Raw genomic sequence first — 23,391 nt, 5'->3', positions numbered from 1 at the left:
AAGTTATGAACTATGAATGCTATATATGGATATGAGGAATTATGTCAATGTCTAATAATTCTGATTTTTATCTGCAGGTCTGAAGGAGAGAGATCATTTAATATTTTCTATGTCTTCTCCAAATGAATTCGATTGGCATATATATCATTTAGGCAACCGGTCAATTGGTGTATTGACCGGTCATGCCTTTTAGGCATGACCGATCAATGCATCCATTAATCGGTGCCTTTACAATTATACCATTAACACGATGCTGATTATCGGTTCAAAAACCCCCGATATGACCGATCAATGCATCCATTAATCGGTGCCTTTACAATTATACCATTAACACGATGCTGATTATCGGTTCAAAAACCCCCGATAGCATATTGTAATATCATAATATAATGACTGATCAATTTAATTAATCGGTTCATATAAACACCGATGATTCAAAGTGCACGATGTATATAATCCAACCGGTGCATTTGTTAACCAATGTTAATGCCAAATGAAGCGGTGTATTCATTAAACCTGATAACAAATATGCCCGATATAATTAAGCCCGATAACAGATGTGAATCGGTGCCAATGTTTATGCACCCGATAGCAAGTATGTATCGGCGAATTTAACCCGATAACTTATAGCATTTAATATGCTATCAGGTTAATACCCCAATAGCATATTAATGCCAATTAACAATAGACATTAATATGCTATCGTGTTGATAGCCCGATAGCATAATGATAAGCAATGTTTGTACAATCCGATAATCATATGCAATATAAATCAGACATGAAGCATGTAGATAAATAACAGAACAAGGAAGGTTAGGAAGATCTTATCTTGCATAAGCTACCATGCATTAACAACAGAAAGATATAAAAATCAGAAATATCTACATATTTGCAGCTGTAATTAAGTTCAAACTACACCACACATAACATCTTTTATATTATATGGTGGTTGGTGACAAACTTTTGGATCTCTTGGGCCTTAGCATACACCTATTTGATCCAATCAATTTTGGTGGCAATTATATCTAGCATAAGGTAGATGGAGTGGACAGCACAAGGTATCAAAAAATGTGTAAATAACACTCGTCCACTAATAACTTAGCCACTCTACAATTTTTAGCATTGTCTATTATAACTTACACAACATTTCGAGGGCCCACTTTCTCAATGTCTTGACAAAGAATGTAAATGCAGCATCCTTAACCTCCCCTTCACAATCCACTACTCTTAAAAGCATTGCCCATTTAGGGACATTGAAATAGCACTTTTTTTGCATCTTTCCAATCTTTCAAGTAACAATCAATGGCCATTTTTTTCATCTTTCCATCTATAAAAAATGGAGAACACCCTTGTTTTGTCTCACAAATCCCTTATGGGCTTCAAGGAGTCCTCTAAATTTTTTTCCTCTTTTCCAATAAGTTGCTACACACCTCAAAACCTTGGCCCTTGTACCCTTTTGGAGTCTCATTAATTGCTCCAACCTTTTGTTGCTAATATTGTGAGTGAACAACATTGAATACCAATATTGAGACTCGTTATGAAATGCCATCTCGAAGAGTCCCTTTGATCTCTTATGTGTAGACACCACATGTTCTCTAGGTGTGGACAAAAATAGATGGCTCTCCGTAGGTTGAAAGTGAGAAGGTGGTGGAGCGGGCTTCATCCCTTGAGATTCTTTATTTAACAAAGGAATGATTTAATTTATGACCTGTTGCTTGATATTCTTTTTTTGCTCTTCAATATATGCCAAGACTCATGCTTCTCAAATGCCATTAACATCTTTGCTTGAACAAAATTTGATGCCTTGTGGAGGGATTTTGCACAAGTGACCTTTTAATTGATTGTATGAACTAGAATATCTAACTTCACATTCACCACAAACCCAAACATAACCCCACCACCTCAACATATTTCCAAAGGGGAGATTTTGGGTCTATTTTGAAGTAGGGTTGACTAACGAAGCTAGAACCATTTGCCATTGTAATACATAACACGACAAATTAAATAGACAACGCATTGGTAGAAATGAAAACAAAAATATATAAATACAACTTATCAGTTGATTCATTTTAAAAAATTAAGCGTCTTATAGATACTTAGAAGAATGAAAGCAAACCAAAAACTTCAAAAACCTACCTCTTTTGAAAAAAATCTTCCTTTACAATCTCCTTGACACCAAATGAACTCTTACAAATGCGTAAGAATAACTCTAAAACTATACTTGTGCAATGGCAAGCAAGAAAATAAGTTCAATAATGGAGGCTAATACGTAATGGTCATTTAGTATTAGTTAGTTTAGTTAGATAGTTTCTATTTGCGTCTTTTGCTTTCGATTGTTTCGTTTAGAAACATCGTAATGTAAATTGCCTATATGTAATTCGTTTCTCTTTATTAATTTAATATGCATTTACCATTTCAGCCCTCATAAATACCACTGTACCATATGACTTTTTGTGAATACAATATATTCAATGTTATCAAACTATTTCACATTATTCAATGTATTCATTTTACCCTACATAGGGAACCCTTAAAATAGGGAACATATGATTTTCAACTGCACATGGGGTAGGTTACCACTTTTCATCAAATAACTATATTTGGTGAATGATAGTTAATGAATAAAATAATATTAATTAAAAAGCATCTCCCTAAGGCATATCTTATGTCTCTCTTAGCTCTTTTCTATCTTTATGATGGATCATGGAGTGTGATCTGAAATTTTGATCCAAAAAAATATTCACATAGCCTAATACAGAAAAAATAGCTGAGTTGCCGAATCAGGTATGGGAATGGGAACGTGAACGGGTACGTGGGTACGAAATGCTGGTACGGCAGAAATTGTTTTGGGGTTGGGCACATTTTCAGTACGTTTATTGTATGTATGTATATATATGTAGGTTAAAAATAGAATTAAGTTTAGAATGTCATATACCAATACATATGCTATACAAAACCATTACAAATTTCAAATTTTGAAACATAATATACTAATTTAAATTCAGTTTTCAATATCAAAAAGATCAAACTAGAATCACTAAACATTTCAGAAACATTTTGGCATCTAAAAATGCAAACTCTGGATGTACCCACAGGAGATTCGTTTCAGAATCTGATTCCGTTACATTTCGTACCCGGAATCACCCAGAAAACCCCACGATTCAGAAACTTAGAAGAATAGCATTAACAAAAAAAGCTAAACCTTATAACATTTAGGGCCTTTATAAATGTCAGTAGGACAATTATACATGAAGTGCAGATTCTTAATAAACATTATGGTCTAACAAAACATAACTCTATTTTCTGCTGACTAGCATGTGTATTCACACTCTTTTGCTCTTTTGAACATCACAATTCTAATTCTACTCTTTCCAGAAAAATCATGCACAAACAACATTTCTTTCTCAGTATTTAGAAATGGTTAACATATCAACATGTATCTGCAATGAGCAATGTAAATGTGTATTATATCTATTGTCTGCTTGAACATAGGTGTATAAACTGCATTTATGTCCTTTACACCTTCCCAGGAGTGCTCCACTAAACATGTTAATATTTTCATATATTTACATGGGTTGTGGCTAGTTATGTATTGCAAAAATGCCCCTTCGAATTTTTAAAATCATCTTTTTTCAGAATTGTCAAATGTATATATAGTTTTTGGATTTTAGGATTCTTCAAAATTTCTTTCCGGTATATACAGATTTTTTTGAGTTTATCAAACAAATTATGGGAGAGTTGCCTTACATCCTTGAAATTTAACACTACTATTTTTCATAACTGATCCTTGATGCATTTGTATTACAATTACAATGTAGTGAAACCAACTGGTTTTGAATATAATTTTTTGTAGTGCAAGGTAATTTGTAAAACTTTGGCTTGCAAATGTTTGGCTTAAATGTTTTATGAACATGTATTTTTCATCGAAATTTCCTAATTTAGATTTGCTCTTTTAATGTGATTGTCAGCTTGGATACATTTCCATATGCTGGAACAACAACTACATGCGAATCACTGTACATGGGTGTTCCATGTGTTACAATGGCAGGATCTGTGCATGCTCATAATGTTGGTGTAAGCCTTCTACATCAAGTTGGTATGTTTTCTATACTCGGTTTTTCCATGCATTTAATACCTATTTGTAAGCTTTCTTGAATGTTATATACACTTCACCAATGATCTACAACACGCCTTAGGTTTTCTTTGAGTTAAGTAGAAAGTTTAGAGAGTTTGGTACCTTCTTCTTGATTGTTGGCTGCTTATTTCACTTAAATTATATCTTGTAAAACGCTTTATTATTTTCTAGTAATGTAGCCCGTTATGCAAATAGTTGATTTATCATTGATTCAAAAGACAGAAGATTTGTTATAATGAGGACACCACAGTTAAAAAGAAGGCAAACGATAAAATTGTAATTAAAATAAATAAATAAATAAAAGGTAAACTGGAGAAAAGAGGATGTTGCATAAATGTAAATAATATTTGCCTACTTTGTGTTGATGAACATTCTTAGCGTTTTGTCCTAGTATCTGTTCATAATTGTATTTGAACATTGAGCAGTGGTACTTAAAGTAGTGTTGATGTGTGTTTTATGCACATAACATTTCAGAATAAAATACCAAAGTAATTTACCCTCTCTTGAACAAACTCACCTCAGATGCTAAGGGTAAGATCAACTAAAACGATTCCAAGGTTTCTACATGTCAGGTCTTGAAGAATGGGTAACTCAATGGTCGATGTGAATTGCTGTGTTCACTTGGGGACTTACCCAAATGTTAGGATTATCTTCTTCGATCATGAAATATGCGGAATAGGTATGCTCACAACTTAGGATTTATCAATGTAGTTCCTGACTTAATTCTTACTAAAAAATGGGCAAAAGGAATAGGGTTCAGGAAATCTATTCTAGGCCTAGGAATGTAGGAAATGATGAACAAGTTTAGTGGAATCGAACTAGGTAGGGTCTCACAAACACGTATTGACACAAGCTTAGTGCAATCGTGTAAGGTATAAGGATTTTCAGACTATCACCATCAAACGTTGACACCACCCAAGTTGATGCTTGTCAAGGGACGCATAATAGTTGAAGTTAAGCTTACTCAAATTTCCAGTCGACCACACAAGGTGCACTTACCATCGGCAAGAGGCTAGTGGTATGGATTAAGGTTTCCGCACAAATATATTTAACAAATCTTTCACTCGATCTAATAAACATGAAAACAAATTCTAATCTAACTTGGAGGAATTGAGAACCATGAATGCAAAGACAACATTTGAAGAGCAAAATCACCAACAATTGAACAATGATTTAGATTCAAATAGCTGCAGCATATACCAACAATTCTACAAAAACTCTCCCTTACAAATGAGAGACAAGGAGGTATATATAGAGTCTCTTACAAAATGGATGGCCAAGATTGATTCAAGATCAACGGCCAAGATCATGCCAACAAAACCCTATAATTGCCCTAATTAGGGTTTACATCGAATATGGTGCCACCAACATATGGCCCAATAAAAAGATACCTAGTCATCAAATAAGGAATCTTCTAGAAGATTCCTCCCTGCATCTCTCTCTCTCCTAGTAAACTTCAAGAATCTAGCCAATACAAAATCTAACTCCATAGAAATGCTAGGTAAGGTATTTTGCTGCAAATCAATCACGTCCAATGAATCCGAGCAAGTGTCCAAAGTGTTCTCCCAATTTGGCATGAGCTTCTGCGAACTATGAACATGAATCAACAAAAAGACCAAATCATCTATCTGACTCTTCTTCAAAGAGTCCAACTGACAAAAATACATAAGTTTCATCTTTCTCTTAATTCGGCTAAGTGTAAACCACTAGCATCACTAACATCAACACCCAATATCTCCTCAATTGAGGCAAGGATCTTCATCTGAATGTCCTGAATCAATCCTTCCATCTCTGTACAACTCAACTGGGCGTTCTCATAAGTTGATTTCTTCACGGCCAATGAACAATACTAGCCATGAAAATCGTTTCCGTCTCCACTGTGCATAATGTTCTCGTTGATCAACGTGGACTTGGGAATCTTCTTCAAAGCTCTGAGGCGTTGAATAGTCTTCTCCTGAATAAGCCGAAATTCTTCCCAAACTCCCTCCAAATACTGGATTCTAAACATGAGCCCTGTTGTCCTATCATATGCCTAGACAAACTGAGTAAGGAAATCATCTACCTATTTTCTTGCACTTTCAATCCACTTCTCCACCTTCGAGAGCGTATCTCTCGTTGCATTATAGTGTGAATGTAGTCCATGATCAACCGCAATAGGGGAAATAAGGGTGGGATTCTCACGCCTTATCCCCACAATATACTCTCTAAGTCTGATATTCTCTTCTCAGTACTTCTCTTCAAGTTCTCTATCTAACCTTGCGTTGATCGCCCTAAGGTTATCACCAACCTCCTGAAACTCTTGCTCTCTTGTAGTACGGCCAAGGGCAACTGAAGTAATCTGGAAATCCATAGGAGTAGCAATGTTTGTTGTCACACCTCCAATAGGAACAACCACTTGCGTAATCTGCATTCATGTGTCATCTCTAGTTATGTGCGACAAAATCTCAACTCTCTTAGGTTCTTTCTCCTTATTGCTCCTAGCTAGGTAGTCATCAATGTTATCAATAGGCTGTACCTCTATCTACTTCTTACTCTTTTCCATACTTTTCATCAGCCAATCAGGAATAGCGGCCATCTCCATACTATCATCGAGACACATATCTCAATCAAGTCCTCTCAATGTCGAGATAACATCATCATCATCATTATCATCAGGATTACTCCTGGTCAAATCATATATATCATTTCCCAAACTAACCTCCAAAAGGACAGTAGGGGATCCCGACTGATCATCATTCTCATTTGGTGGAGTAGATGTCGTTGTAGCATGTAACTCATGAATATTCTCTGGTAGTATCACTGCGTTGGAACATTGCTGGTTTTCCTTATTTTGTTGTGTTATTTTAATTTCCTTATTGATGAGACACTGAGAGGTGGTGAAGGAATGGTAGGTGTGTTGTGACCTTTTTCACACATCGCCCCATTGCAAATGGGGACCCTCTCTTTTCTTGCCTTCTAGGGTTTTTGTTAGTGTCCTATGGCCTTCCGCTTCAGTTTTGCCAAGCCTTGCCCAATTTTGAGCAGTTCAGGTCCTAACGATTGAAAGTTATTTTTTGCAAATCATGTGATTCCAGAATACGAACACCACCAAAGTGCTTAGAAAGGCCAAAGGACGAAGATCACAATTGATTTGGACAAATTTAGACAACTTTCTATTTTTAGAAAGTTTGCTTTTTTGCTTTTTCCTTTTTTTTAGGAAGTTTCGTTTTTGGCATTTTTAGCCCAATCCCCGGTATGGCTACTTTTAGAAAGTTTTCCCTATTTTTTAGGGATGCCTGCTTTTTGCTTATTCGGGATGGGCATCTAGGGTTTGCATTGATCCCACTCACCTACTTCGACTGGGACCTAAAATCTCCAAGTTTTGACCTAAAAAGCCAATTCCCTATATTTTAGGGGTCGTATTGCTTCAGATGGTTTGCCTAAGTATGGACTTCAAATTTCAAGTTAATTTGGTTAATTTTGGTTAAAATGTGAAATTTTGAAATTTTTCTAAATTTTTCTAAGTATGGTTAGTGGATAAGGTTGAGTGTCATGACAGGTGTGCAGAAAGTCCACCCAAGCAAAGGTCCGCCGTGTTGGAGAAATGATCAAGATTCGCTATGTTAGAGGAGCTTCAAAAGTCGCCATGCTTGAGGAGGTAGGCCAAAAGTCCGCCCAAGGTGGAAGGGACACTAAAGTCCGCCCAAGGTGGAAGGGACACCAAAGTCTGCTCAAGGGAGAGTTCCTAAAGTCTGCCATGCCTTGTGGAGGTGGGAAAAGTCCGCCATATGGGAGCCTTATGAAAACTCCGCCCTCAAAGGGGTCACCTTCAAAGTCCACCATGGATGATAGAGGTAGTTGAAAAGTCCGCCATGTAGAGATGTTCCTAAACTCCGCCTTGGGTAGTAAGTCCAAAAGTCGGCCTTGACTAGGATATGCATCAAAGTCCGCCCTAGGCCTTGCTTGAGGTAACATTAAACTCCGCCATGCCTTGAGAAGGTAGCCAAACTCCTCCTTGAAGAGCAAGCTCCAAAGTCCGCCATGCCTTAGTAGCCCTTGATGTTGGAGGTAAGTCCGCCTTAGCAAACAAGAAGATAGAGGAAGCTTGAAAGTCTGCCTTGGTTAGGGTAGGCCCACCAAAAGTCCGCCATGCATGTTGGAGAGGCCATAGAAGTCCGCCCAAATTGGTAAAGAAGATGGTAGAGATACCATCAAACTCTGCCATACCTAGGAGAGACATCCAACTCCGCCTAGCCAAAGTGAGAAGATGGAGGTACCATCAAAGTCCGCCCTATGCTTTGAGGGTGATCTCAAAACTCCGCCATGCTTAAGGAAGCCTCCAAAAATTCGCCATGATGAAGAGGAAGATAAAAGTCCACCCAAGGAGATGCATCAAAACTCCGCCCAAGGTGCTAAGTATGATGTTGAAGACCTGCTTCAAACTCCGCCCTAGGCCTTAAAAAGGTTGTAAGAGATGTTCAAAAAGTCCGCCCTTGGTGTCCTTCAAACTCTGCCATGCCTTGGGAAGTCTCCAAAAGTCTGCCCAAACATGAAGGTCAAACAAAGTCAAAAACGTAAAAATGCAAGTGATGTCACCAAATCCTTGAAAGAGTTCGAATTGCAAACAAAATAGAAAGTTTTTTTTTTTTGAAGGGAATATTGGAAGATTGCCAAAGATTTTGAACTTGTAGCCAAATTAGAAACTTTTGGAAGATATTTTTTTTTCGAACTTAGAAAGGTGACAACACTTTCCTAAAAAGTGGAGTTAAAATTGGAAACATGAGTTGGACGATTTTAAGTATTCCTAATTGAAGATTCAACTTTGTGTACAAATACTTTGTTGTAACTTCATTTCTACACTAAGAAGTTCAAAGTTATTAAGGAGAGCATAGTAAAGTATTTTCAGATTGGAGTTCATCTGAAGAAATTTCGACATTGCTTACTGTTGGGCAAGCTTTTTTGGCAGAAGTTTCACAGATTTTTAAGAAAAGACAACTAGTATAAGGAAAAATTGTTGAATCCTTCCTGAATTTTCTGAGTATTTTTGAGAAATTTCCAGCCTTACTTCCATCCATTTGAAGGTGAAATTGAATTCATGATGCAGATTTATGTATTTTCTGAGTATTTTTCAGAGTTTGAGAAATGATGCTTAATGAATTTATTCGAATTTCTAGGGGAGGAAAATCTTTTTTTGGCTAAGTGTAAGAAAGTTTTCGAAGTTATAACACTTGGTGTTGATTTACGATCACAACCATCCTTGAGATTGAAGGGTTTTCAAATGAAATTTCAGTTTTTATGGCTAAGTATGAGAATAAAATGAAATTTTCAAACAGTTAGCCATTTCGCAGCCCCGTTATTTTCTTCAAATTACGAATTAATTCCTAAACTAAAATTTCATTGTCTGTTTGCAGATCCTAGGCATTATGAAATTTCAAGTGGATAAAGATGCTCCTCCGGAGTCAAGGATGACTTCGAAATGGAAAAATGTTAGCGACACCAACCTCGAACACATCAATCTGAGGGAATTTAAGAAGCGGATGTTTGGTCTGGACAACCTTGTGCCTACCACAACCACACGAAAGATGATGAAGAGTGGCATCGTGCATGCTGCTCGTTTTCTCCCCACCATGCAATTCACTGAATTAGTAGTTGAATGTGCTAAACATTACAACCCCACCAGTAAGGACATTGTTGCACCTGATGGAAGAGTGCTGACAAACATCAGCGATGAGGCCATCAGAGAGGCCTTTAGGATCCCAAAGTACCACAACACGGTGTATGTAACAAAGGACGAAGTTGACAACATGTATCAAGACCATTTGGAGGAATATGATGCCATAGTCAACCATTCTTGGCTGGACAAGCTAAGGAAGGGCGCCTCCAAACTTCAAAGGAAGAGCCTGGTGAGAGCACACTTCAAGGAATACATTGGAGACATGATCGTTCTGCTCAACAGAATAATGGGAAATCCTCAAGGAGCCCCATTCGAGCCCTGGATGTAATGACTGGAGTAAAGATGATAGAATGGGCCCGGATGATTAGCGACAACCTATACAGCGAGTTGAGGAACCTAGAAGCGAATAGGACCTTCTTCATGAGTTCGTACTTGTTTTATTCCTTGGCCAGAACCTACAGATACAGAGACCTCACTTGCAAAGGAGAAGTAGGGAACAAAGAGAACCAGTTTCCAGTCTATGATTGCTATCCCCAGCTCCATATGGAAGAAAAGTTCCATTTTAAAGAGTGAATGATACCTTCCTCATGCACATCACACGGACATTGCAAGGTGGACTGCACCAGAGACTCTCTCAAGAGTCTATGGACTTAATCAGTCGATTCGGGTATTGGTATATCCAATATCCAAAGTTCACTTACCTTCGAATTCAGGGATTCTCTGGGTCTCCCTACAAACTTCCAGCTTACTCTACTAACCGAGTTGTGTTGCTCGAGGTTGTGAGGCAATTGGAAGGGTATATGGCGATTCAAAGGGATAAACAGAAGAAGGCAGGAACTTCCTCTCTTACAATTGGTAATGGGTTGGAAACATGTCCATCGTCACAAGCTGCTGCGATTGCTGAGAAGGAGCTAACTTGGTATCCCTTTTATCAGTACAAGGCAAGAAGGAATTTCGATCCATCCCACAGAATAAAGGTGGTCGAAGGAATGACATTTGAACCCAGGGCCGATCTAGAAGATTATTGGGCTAACGCAGCCGATAGTTTCGAGATCAGGAAGAGGTTTTGGTAGAGAATTCCTTTGAGCATGGTAAGAGCAACAGAGCTATTCAGAGTTGCTGACCAAGTAGAGGATAGCCTTGAGCTTCAGTAGTCGGGCTTTGAAAAGATGAAGAATGAACCACTAGTTTTGATAGATTGGGTAGAAGGAGAGAAATCAGATCTAGCAGACTTCATGAGGATGATGGTTGAGTATTCTAGGTGGTGGACATCTAAAAGGACAAGGCAATTAAAATCCAAAGGTGTGGCCTTGACCTATGAATTGTGGGAGTGGATGACTCTTTGTCCTCCAACCCTTGTACCTCTGTAGGTAATGCTCGAAATCCAGAAAATGTTGGGTCTCGGAAGAGGAAGGAGTTAGTTGGAAGCTCCGTAAAGGTCATAGGAAAGAAGATTGTAGGAGAAAGAAGGGAGTCCAGCGAAGGCCAGTCCATCCTAAGTGCCGCTTCTATCGTACCCGATCAGAACGCAGTTGGGGAACAGGAGATGAACATATGCATGATTAATGATGAAGTGAGAGTGCCTTCTCCTTCGATTGAGGAAGTAATGAAGGAAGTTGTCCAAAGCCCGGACAGAGAGCAAACTGAAGTGCCAATAGTCTTCCTAGATGGCATAGCTTCAAACTCGGGAGGGACAGATGATGGATTTGACTAGAACACCGTAGAGCAATCAACTATCCCGGATTGGTTAAGGGAAAGAAAAAAGGCTAAGGTCCCCAAGGAGGCGTGTTCTGAAGAAATCACAACAACATTTGTAGAGAAGGTTAATGAGCCAGCTATAGCTAAACCACCTAAGTCCGCCAGAAAGTTTTCTTTAATCTAGAGAGACAGTGCGGGATTCAGGACAGTCTAGATAGAAGAGCCTAAAGAAGGAAAAACTAGGGATAACGTCGCCGCAGATGATTACAAGATCACCACCATAGAGCTGGGTAAGCCCACCCAAGACCAAGAGGTCCAGTATTTCAATGACTCTTGTAACGCTCTGAAGGCAAGTTTAGCTCAGGAGAAAGAGAAGAGAAAGAAGGTTGAAGAAGAGAACCAACAATGGAGAAAGTATGTTCTCCATCTTACTAGGCCACTTAACCATGGGATCTCGGCTACCCCTCCACAACCTCTTCAACAGGAATCGATGAAGGATTATGAGGAGATGAAGGGTACGTTCACATAGGCCAAGGAGTGGATTTCAGATGCTTTAGCACGTGCAGATATACTGGTAGAAAATTTAGTGTCAGCACATGAGTCGGCCTCTTCACTGGTCAGCCGTATCCAGGATCTAGCTACCAATTGGGAGGACGTGGAGGAAATTCAAGATGAAATACTTCCTCATCTGAAGGTTATCCGAGGTTTGTCGAAGAGAAGTCTGGTAGATGCAGGTGTCATAGACGTTGGAGATAGGTATGACTTCAACACCTGGTATTATGCCTTGGTTACTCGGATTGAAGTTTTGAAGAAATCTGAGACCAAGTGCTTTGAGACAGAGGAGAGTGTTAGGGAGATTTTGAGCAAGGTGTTTCATGTAGCATCTGAGATCTGGAAGAAAGAGAGTACAAGGGAGAAGCACTTGCAGGCAGAGAACCTCAGAGCCAAGATTCAGTCAAGCTTCTTCAAGGATTCAAGGATGATTGACAAGGGTGATCTTTCAAAGATTGCAAACTTTCTCTTCATCGATGAAAACTTTCTTGCCCAGGCGGTCGAGTGGGAAGGTATCCTCGCCACATGTACCAATGATGCGGACATCATAGACTTCCAAATTAGCAGTTTGCCAAGTGTCACTATGGAGGAGGTCAGGCTTATTGTGTCCAGGTACATCCAATTTGCGAAAGAGGAAAGTAGGCGCTCACCCCAGTGAGATTAGCAGCTGTGCCACATGTCACTTTCTTATTCATTCGAGCTGATAGTGTTTTGGAAACCCTAATTAGGGTTTATGGCTTTCAATCTTGGCCCTTGATCACTGTTTGATCTCGATCATTCATTCATTTTTGAGAAACTATATAAGGCTACCTCCTCTCATTTGGAGTGTGTGAGGTTTTTGATGTATTGTTGCGTAAGGTGATTTCCAGATAATATATTGCATGTGCGCTTGCTTTGTAATCTCTATTGTTTGAATGATTTGCATGGTTTCAATTTCCTCAACACTTAGTTAAAATTAATCTAGATTTTCTTTCATTGTTGTTAATTTGAATGAAGGATTTGATAAGTGTCAATTGATGGTGTATCTCCGCTCATACTCTTGGTAAATGGATGATTTCCATTTTACTGTGCAAAGTTAGTCTGAGCTCATCCTCTGTGCATCCCAACATCTTAATCATAAACACAATCCATTGAAGATTGCACTGGTTTTGTGTAGTTGTCCCTAGTGTGGCGAAGCAAGGTTTGGTTTCTCGAGAGCACCCAATTGATACCGTCTCTGGAGTTCGTAGGATTAGATTAGCCTTCTTGAACCCTATCTCTTTTCTCCTTTCTTTTGAAAGTCTAAATCCCAGAAAATCAAAGAAAAAAAAGAAGAGCCTAAAATTGCTAAATCCATCTAAGTCCAACAGTTCAAGACAGTTGTTAAACGTAAGTCCCCCTTGAGATTTTCAGCATACACTACCCAAGAAGCTATTTCACTAAAGTCGCTTGTTCGCACATATAGATCTTGGAATCAGTAGTGATTTTTCAGGAGAGGATAGAATACCTTTGGGTATCCTATTCTAATGTTTGGTAGATGATAAAACAGACACCAACAAGGTGAAGGAATGATAGTCTTTTGTTTCTTCTTCTTGACCTCCTCAATCTTCTTCCCTTTGGTCTTGACTCCTCCTGGCGTTTTTTTCCTTCTCTTGGGAGCTTGACTCTCTTCATTTGCATGAATCCTGACATCACTGATAGTTCTCTGATCATCTTCGGAAGTAGATTCTTCCGGCTTCATCTTTTCATAAGTGAAGGAAATGCCAGTGTTCCACGAGCGTTGGGAACGAGGGGGGCGGGTTTCTGGGACGGGGGGAGAGCTACTATCAACAGAGCTAGTTACTAAAAGACAAGAGCTAGTATCCGGCCTGCAACTCCTTAACTGCAGGTGGCAGGGGGGGGGGGGAATTATAGTGCCCTGGTATTAATAGTTTGTGCGGAGGGAAAGGTAGTGACAAGAGGAGAGGACCTGTCACTAGATCGAGTTATGATTCTCTCTAGAATGGACCTGCTGCTCTAGGATCCACCCCAACTAACTAAATGCCTTTCTCGATTCAATGAATGGTAAGAAATGACCAAGGTCCTAAGTTTGGGGACGACAAGGGGACGACGGGGTGGTGGTGTTGATATAGTTATACATATACATATAGTACTTGAAAAACTAGTTTTGAAAAGATGTATGATAGTATAACAGTATAAGAATTACATTTCAAATGAAACTATAGGAAAGTTGAAATACTAAATCTAAATACCAAAAATGACATTGAACAATGAAAATCAGAAAAAAAAACAAGAAAAAGTTGAAAAACCTTACCATGTGCTTGAAAAATCTCTCCAAAATGCAATAGAACCATCTTCCTCCTCTTCTTCTTGCTTCTTCTAGCTCCTATCACACTTGCAATCACTTTTCTCACCCCTTCAATCAGTCTTCAAGTTTTTCCTCCTCTTTAGCTTGCTGGAAAAAAAAACTAGTCTTTCAAAATGAGAGTGAAATCAACAAAAAAACATGGTTTTGTGTTGTTTTGGGGGAAAGGGCGGGGCCCACGTCCAATTAGGGTTACCCCTTAACCCCCCAAAAAGTCACATTTAAAAAACAAATTACTTGTATGCATTGCATTTTCGTGGGGGTGACAAGAGACGTCTGGGCGTCTCCCCGTCCCTCGAGAGACGTTTGCACGTCTCTTGAGGGACGGGGAGACGCCCAAATGTCTCCCAAGGAGATGTCTCCATGTCTCCAGCGACGTTTGGGTGGCGGTGGCGGGACGATGGGGGATGTCGCGTCCCCGTCCCCCCGTCCCAGAGACGTCCTTGTCTCCGAGACGGGGCCAAAAAGGGGGGGGACACGTCCCCGTGGAAAATTGGGAAATGCCCATGTCAATTAACTTATTCATCTGAATATCCACCCATGTATGGGAGAAACTCAAGACCTCTCTCATCAATACATTCAGATCAATCTCTTCTGATTCTGACCAATTAGGCAATAAGATTGCCGCCTTCATTTCATTTTCATACTGTGGATGCGTATGATCCCTATCATCTAACACCTGATCAGGAATGAGGAAAAGTCCACACTTCCTCATGAAATCCACTGACATTCTGGACCACTTTCGTCTCTTCATTGCCTGCTCGTCCATCAGGTTGGCCCAATAATCTTCTACGTTTACCTTGTGGATGAACTTCTCTCCCCCGATCCTTCCAACTTTCTTATTTGGATCGAATCTTTCTCTTTTCTTGAAGGTTGCAAATCGATAGAATGCAAACTCCTCACTCGCAGTGCTGGCGTCTAAGGTAGACTGGCAAACCTCCAACGTCTTCCCAACTGAAATAGGGAATGTCATGCCTGTCCTACGCTTCTCTCTCCGAATGGAATCAAACTCTAGAAGTTGTCTCACCACTTCCAACAAGATTATTCTGTCGAACGGATACCTAGGAAGCCTATAGGGTTCGGATTGAAACCCATGAATCCTAAGGTACGTGAAAGTAGGAAACTGAATATACCACGATCCATATTTCACTATTAGCTCTGTTGCCTCCTTGGACGATCTTTTGTGGATTTCGCCTTGCAGCATCCGCGTGATGTACATTGTGAATACACCATTCACTCTCTTATAGTCTTCAATTCTATACATGTTCAGCTGGGGATAGCGCTCATGACTCCTGAATTGTCCTTGCCCATTCCCGACTTCACCTCTACATATCAATCCTTTGTATGAAACAAACCGTGCAAGCAGGTACACCAAGTAGGAAGTTATGGTGAATGACTTGGACCGCTCTACATTCCTCAGTTGAAAGTTCAGATTGTCACTTATTTTTCTAGACCAATTTATCAATGCCCCTCTAAGACAATCCTGGATGAAGTAGAACATCCATCCATCGCATATTGCACCCTGCGGCATCCCCATCACTTTGTTGAGTAGGAATACCAAGTCACTATATTCCTCTTTGAAGTCTGTGCACATGAGTGTCTTGGGAGCCTTGGAATGATGAAGCCTAGGCTCGATCATCCACTCTTTGTTTATTATATTCTTACACGCATCCATCTTCTTCGTGTACTGCTCTTTATATTCATCCTTAGTTGCATTCTTCATGTCTGCTCCACGTGGAATTCCAAGCACCTGAACAATCGTATCCTCAACAAGGTAGGCAATGACAACGCCCTTAGGAGTCTTGATCATTCGCGAGTGAGGATCATAACATCGTGTACACTCCAGGATAAACTCACTGCATTGTATGGACTGGAAATCCAGCGGCTTGAAAAATACCACTCTTCATAATGTTTACATACGTTGGGGAAGGGATATGATTTCCGACTCCTATCCGTTGTCGCATCAGGTTCAGGCTCAGGAAATGCATGTTTGTATCCGTAATCTCCTTCCATTTGGATGACATCTTGTATTCTGGATAGAATTCAGTCTCTAGTATCTTTTGTTGTTCTCTTCTTTCCTTAAATCCGGACTTCGACATCGCACCTGTACGAAGCTTGAAGTTAGAACTTAGGAAAAAATATAATATTCTTAATAGAATTCTTGACTTCTTAATGATTTTAGGCTAATTAGGGTATGAAGTCAAGAAAATAGTCCACACTCTAGGTAGATCTTAACAATTTTAAATACAAAATGTGACAAGATTAGGGTATGAAATCTTCATGAAATCAACACCTCCTTATACTTAGAAATTTCGTGCAAATCATAGTGCAAAGGAGTATACTGGATCAAGAGTGACTAGGGAAAGGTGTGAAAGGTTGTGTTACCACAAAATGTTATGTTTGAAGACACCTTCCGCAGTCAACAATGGAGGTCACAAATCTGAAGACAACCTGCAACTATATGAATAAACCTCTCAAAACATGTTGCAATTATCTAAATGTGCATACATTTGATGGAAAACAACTTATACAATGAAAGCAAGTCAAACCCGGGAATAATGGTATGGCTGGTAAGAGTTAAATTTTCTGAGGACAAGCAGCCATGGCGAAGTTGCAGACCTGTAACAGCCCTCGAATGGTCAAGTGATTGACTGAAAATGACTTTAAAAACTCTCCCAAAGGCAAATCATTGAAGTTGGAGCTGGCTGATAATGAAAGTTTAAGTCTGAAAATAGATGGACAGCCAACAATGGAGGTCACCCCTGCTGCAATAATGGCGTTTAGGCTCAGATCTGAGGCAATGGCAGCAAGTGGGGGGCAATGGCGGTATCAAACATGTATGAAATCCATCAAAATATGCCACAAATACATGCCAAATAGAAATCGTATTTTCCCAGCTATGGTGCCACCTTCAAATCTGAAACATGTCTTCAATCTGCATACAATCTGCCAACAATGGTCTGAGAACAGCAAGTGAGGATGGCAGCATCAAGGAAAATCATCAAAGTTGGAGGAAGAAATCCCAAACATAAAAATCGCCCCTTCACCAAAAATCGTAGATTTCTCCAAAAATGGCGAACTTGACCAAAAATTGTGGCATGAAGGGTCTTCAATGGCAGCAAACCAGTCTGATAACAGCAGCAAAAATGGCAGCCCCAAGGAAAATCGCCAACTTAGAGGTAGGAGCCCTCTAAAATCATCAAAGTTGCCAAACTAGGAAAAAATCACTAACTCCCATAAATAAAAAATCTGAAACAATGGAGTCAAGGAACCTCAATGGCAGCAATGGAGTGAATCACGAAGCTGGAAAAATGGAGGAAGTAAATAGAAGTCTTCAACTACTCCACCAAAACACTTCATCAAAAATCGCCAATAATAGAGAAAATCGCCCTTGCATGGAGACACTTGGCAAATTCAATAATAAAATAATACTGGACTCCTCTCTTCAAACTTGCTTTCATCACCAACTTTCACCACACAAGCAATGCGAGATAAAACACTTGTTCTTATACTTGCTTGAGTGAAACTGATTTGTTTCTAGAAGGTTGAAAACATTAAATGCTTATTGCAAATCATTTAATTGTTTTTGAAATTTATTAAATAATTGTTGCTTTATTGAAAAAACAATTTAAACAAGGTTCTCTTTATTAAAATATTGCAATTTAAATCAAAATTTGAGCCACTTGGGAAAAACGATCCAGTTAGGGATTAAAAAATCCCATCAAAATTATTTAAAACGTCAAAATATTCCCCATAAGGGAAAATTGATCTTAGTATGGACAAAAATTTCCTACAAATCCATCAAAATGTACACAAAAGGGAGCTAGGGGAAAATCGACCTTAGTTTGGATGAAAATACGGACTTAAAAATCACTTTATTTATTCAAACTGCCTCTCTGGTGGAAAAACGACCTCAGTCTGGATGAAAATCCGGACTCAAAAATCATGAAAAACACTCTCAGTGGAAAATCGACTAGTCTGGATGAAAATCGGGACAAAAATCTTCAAAACTTGTCACAAAAGACCTGGTGGAAAATCGACCCAGGTGTGGAATGAATGCAAACGTCATCCGCAACCTTGTCCATACCTCCCTGGTGGAAAAACGTGGGTAGTCACGATAAATCCTGACACTTAGTCAAATTTTATGCTTCTAGGGGAAAAATGACCCTAGTATGGATTCATAGTGGTGGAAAAATGGAGCAAGTATGGATTTCAGGGGAAATCCATGTCCAATCTGGATTCTGAGAGGGGAAAAACGTGGGTAGTCACGATAAATCCTGACACTTAGTCAAATTTTATGCTTCTAGGGGAAAAATGACCCTAGTATGGATTCATAGTGGTGGAAAAATGGAGCAAGTATGGATTTCAGGGGAAATCCATGTCCAGTCTGGATTCTGAGAGGGGAAAACCATGGGTAGTTTGGAATATGAGGGGAAAAGCACCTCTAGTATGAAATTTTGACCTTTAAACCCTTAGAATATGGATTTTCATCCGGAAAATGATGATTTTTCCACTTAGAATGACTTAGAAACTTCAAAACTTAATAAAACTCAATTGGACTTAGGCAATTTCATCAGAAAATTGGAGCGTAACACAAGGAAATCCATCGGAACAAAGTGCGAAATCAACTTAAATAATTCTCTAGGAGCGAGAAAACAACTCCAAAAGGTTTGAAAACACCTTAGCACTTAAAATCACCGACGAGGACATTTTAAAAAACATGTTAACGCTCCAAAAGGGTCAACACACTTAGACAAGACTAGGATCATTAAAATTTCAATTTTATGCGCCCGATCCTATAACCTCAAAAACCCTAAACGGCACTAGGCATGACCAAAACTCCGAGACTCGGTCATGAGAAACACAAAATTGCCCACTAAGCAGCCAAAACCCTAACCTAACAACGGAGAAAGCGGGAAAAGAGGGGGTCCCCGTTAGCAATGGGGCGATGTGTGAAAAGGTCACAAGAAGTAGTAAGTCACTAGTTGTGTGAAACTATAATTTGAAGTTAGCTTTTAACATCATAAACATTCTTCCTCATTCTGTTGTCATCATGTTGTATGGAATTGCAGATCTTGCTCTGTGTTCAGCTTCCACTTCTTATGCTTATATTGATAATTATATCGATTATATGTTTTTTTTACGGTAATTCTATGCTTTTAGAAATGGCCAGCTGTCTCCTGTTTTCTGCTGTTCAGTTATTCTTCTGGTTGTTTCTGAGGTCAATTTCATGCCTACAGTAATTCATTTTTTCAGCTCATGAACAGAGCTTTTTACCTGTAATTATCTAATTATAGACTAATGTTGATGATTTGACCATTGATGTATGATGCATGTGCAGTCATCAATCTTAATGCCTAAAGGGTGAAATTTTGGTATATGGATTTCTGACTAATTTAGTTTTTTATGAATTTAAGTAATTTATCACCTGGTCCTTCTAAACACGTTATATTACTTGTGGTTTAACTCTCTCAGAAACAGTTGTCAGTACCACACAGGCTCCAGTGATCCCCCTAGCGACAGTGAGCTGGCACAAGCCCCAGAGTGCCAGATCTCTACAGCACATGAAGATTCCATACATACTGTAGAGATCTGGAACTAAACAAAGCAGGCACTAATTCTTTTGTGTTTCACAGTTCAGCGTGGTAGTAATTTGTATTGGATCTGTTCCCAACTGTTTTGTTTATGAGGCAGCTCATATTTTAGCTTCCTTTTGTAAACTTTTCTATATTTAATATTATTTTTTTCTAGAAAAGAAGTGATATACCACTCTGCATATGTGTAGGTGCTAAAATACATGATTATTTACTGTCTACTTGACAAATTATGTATTCCTAAAAAAAACGGTACTTAATTTTTCAGAAAACCTCTATTAGTATGAATACTTAAAACATCTACAAGTACCAGTATATTTTTTGGGGGGTTTTGTAATATCGGTTGGTTGTTAGAAATACATTTTTAAGACATGTACATGGATGTTTTATTTTGACGATTCTCAATGTTGCATTACTCACGCAGTTTTTTCATCCACATATTTTTAATTAATTATATACACTTCTGTAGCAAAGGCACAGAACCAGTGTTAAAAATAAAAAATGATCTCTAAACATGAATCATTGTACTTAAACTATACTACCGAGCATGAATTTCTCTCTTTTGATTTAGTGGCTAAATATTTGTCATTGGAACTCCTAGAATTTGATGTTATACTTGATTTTGTAGTCTCTTGTGATTTTATAACAACAGCTGGCAGTCCAATTTTTGTTGAATGTATGTTTGTTTATTGAAGGAACAGCCTTTGCTTGTACTATTTCAATTCTTGTTTCTGTGCTTCTGCAGGTTTGGAAAGATTAATTGCTCAAAATGAAGATGAGTATATCAACAAGGCATTGGAGTTGGCTTCTGACATTTCATCACTTTCATCTCTAAGAATAAGTCTTCGGGATCAAATGTTGAGGTCTCAGCTTTGTGATGGTGCTAACTTTGTTCAAGGTTTGGAGTCGAAATACCGATATTTATGGCAACGGTATTGTGAAGGAGATATCCCTTCGCTAAGGCATCATGATAAGGAAAGCCTACCTGAAAGGCCTACCCCCAACACAGGGGTTTCTATTCAGGATATACATAATGATACAAATGTAAGAGAGATTTTGCCTTGTAACAGTGTTCTAGCAAATGGTGTCAATTCTGTCACATTCCCTGTGTCCATTTTGCCCCCTCCTGAAGGAAATATAAAAGGGGAGTCAAGGCCTGTTTAGCAATGAGGAAACTAGTAAAAACTGATTTTATTAGTCACCGGGGTTCCTTGTGTGCTGCAGAATCGAGCTATACCCAATTGAAGAATATGAGAAAACAGGGTATGGCGTCCAGCAATTGAAGAGGGTTTTAAACCTTGAAGTATTTGGAGCAGTTTTGGTGAATGGTTTTGAAAGTTCCTATGAGGCAGTTAATGGTGTTCTGATTCTTGCTGTTTTTTCTTCTTTTGACCAGTAAGAGGATGGTGGAAATGCATGCTATGAAGGATTACTCTTAAGCCACGGATTGGGTTTTTCCTTACCAGAAATCCAAGATAAATGCATATTTAATTGAAGATGTATACGTGTGTCTCATATTGATTGCTATCAATGATGTAAAATACTTGATTCATGCTATATGGAGGATTACATTTGTTCACATTTCTGTAAATTTCCTCATAGGTTCAAAAATCAAACATTGGAAAATCCCTCAAATAGGCCTTGATTGGAAGCTTATTACGGGGCCCCATTAATGTATATTGTAGCTGCCAGTTATTGGCAACTAATATTGTTACAGGCTACTTTCCACCAAACTGTTCTGGTATAATCTTGGAACTTTTTTTTTTAAGTACAAGCAATAGTCTTTGTATTCTAGCATGGGATGGAAGAGTAGAAATATGGAGTGCACTTTTTATGTGCAAGTCTTCTTTCCAGTTAAAAGATTTTCAGCTTGAAATTTCACGACATTAGGCATGGATGAGTTGGTATTTATTAATTGTCACCTATATTTTTACTTGATTAATCATGTTATAGAGTTGAATACGAACAAATTCTTGTGACCACAAGGTTAACTTTTTTGTTTTCTTGCAGAGGAAGGAAAGGTTACAGTTGTTTTTCTGTGTAGAGAAGCTTATGCTTGTTTAGCTTGGCACATATTTGTATTTAAGGGTTTGTTGACAGCATGGACTGAACATGGTGAAATATGATTGCTTTGGTATATTTGTGATAAAACTTGGACATGAGGAAATATAATGATTGTAGGTTGGGTGTTTTGATAAGAACAATCAGATTTCTTATGTGAAGATGGATTAACGTCTCTATTTAACTTTGACGTCATCTTGGAATAGAATGATTGTTGGGAGGTGTCACAAGAACCATCAGTACTCTTATTGAAAGATGAGTTAACCGTTCAATTTAACCTGTTTTTTATTGTGATAAGGCAGGCAGGGCTCAGGGCCGAATCAGTTATTTGTATACATACAAAGGTGAAGACAAACAGTGTCTTCGTACACAAGTTCAGAAGTTAATGCATAATTTTTTTCACATTTCTGAACTTAAAGCATCCTGGGGGCTGTTTACGGTGCTTGTGTCGTCCATGGTCTAAAGCCAATGAATAAGTAAATTCTAGTGTCTTAATACTAGCTTTACTTAGAGAATTATTGGGCTTCATGCTGAATTGATAGGATTTCCTGTTCTGGAATATTAAAGTTAGATCATTAATACATCTTTTGGCAAATGAAGATTTTGTGTTATTGACAATTTGTGGAGGCCAAAAAATGTGATTATGATAGATAAGTGCAAAAACATTTTAGGATGTGATTAGAGATCTGATTTAAATAAATAAACACTTTTATAGGAGAAAAAAATTAAGACACAATTATGAACCAAACGACATTTTAGGAACTGATTAGAGATCTGATTTGGAGCCACTTGTACCCAATTACGCTGAAGAGCTGAAGGCATATAATGCTCACTTATAGATGTAAAAATGTCCAATAAAAACTTAGAAGCATTAAATAGATGTGTTTGTGACCCTTAAATGTATGAAAAAAATAAAAAAATCAGTTTATTATTATTTTTAATTTTATATTATTTTATCTTCACTTCAACCTTTCAAATCACACACTCAAAGTTTAACTAATCAATCGATTGCGTCTCTCATGCAATCAATTAACTTTTTAATTATCACAATCAATTTATTATTATAATAATAATATAGTTGTAATAGATTTTTTTGTTGTTGTGGTCAACAGTTTAATAAAAATATAATATAATATTTTTAAAGTGTAATAATGAACAAATATTATATCTTTGGTGTACATTACTTGGATTCCTCTAAATATAGGTGTATGTTGTTAGTCCCAACCGGTGCTGAGAGGGGAGGGGTGAATTAACACTATATGGGTATGTTTCAGATATAACCTTAATCAAAACTACTATTCAAACTCAATGCTTATCAGTAAAAGCACCATTGATAACCCGAATGGGAGAAAAC

At 38.3% G+C, this 23,391-nt stretch overlaps 1 protein-coding gene across 2 annotated transcripts in view; it reads left to right on the top strand.

Annotated features, from left to right (window-relative positions):
• The window catches only part of LOC131063143 (probable UDP-N-acetylglucosamine--peptide N-acetylglucosaminyltransferase SPINDLY), a 119,202-nt gene extending 97,458 nt beyond the window's left edge, over positions 1–21,744 (top strand). Inside the window, exons 17-18 of one of the 2 annotated variants that reach the window (XM_059213863.1) lie at positions 3,969–4,096; positions 20,722–21,744. In XM_059213863.1, coding sequence (XP_059069846.1) covers positions 3,969–4,096; positions 20,722–21,140 — 547 coding nt within the window. In that variant the 3' untranslated portion in view covers positions 21,141–21,744. Of the gene's footprint in view, positions 1–3,968; positions 4,097–19,857; positions 20,317–20,721 lie in introns of those variants that run through there. The other variant, XM_059213864.1, reaches the window with a different exon arrangement.
• The last annotated feature ends 1,647 nt before the right edge of the window (positions 21,745–23,391 follow it).

The sequence above is a fragment of the Cryptomeria japonica genome, chromosome 11, assembly GCF_030272615.1.
Source record: "Cryptomeria japonica chromosome 11, Sugi_1.0, whole genome shotgun sequence".
Taxonomy (NCBI): Eukaryota; Viridiplantae; Streptophyta; class Pinopsida; order Cupressales; family Cupressaceae; genus Cryptomeria; species Cryptomeria japonica.
Note: the sequence above shows the minus strand (reverse complement) of the source record. Positions and strands in the feature narration are given on the sequence as shown.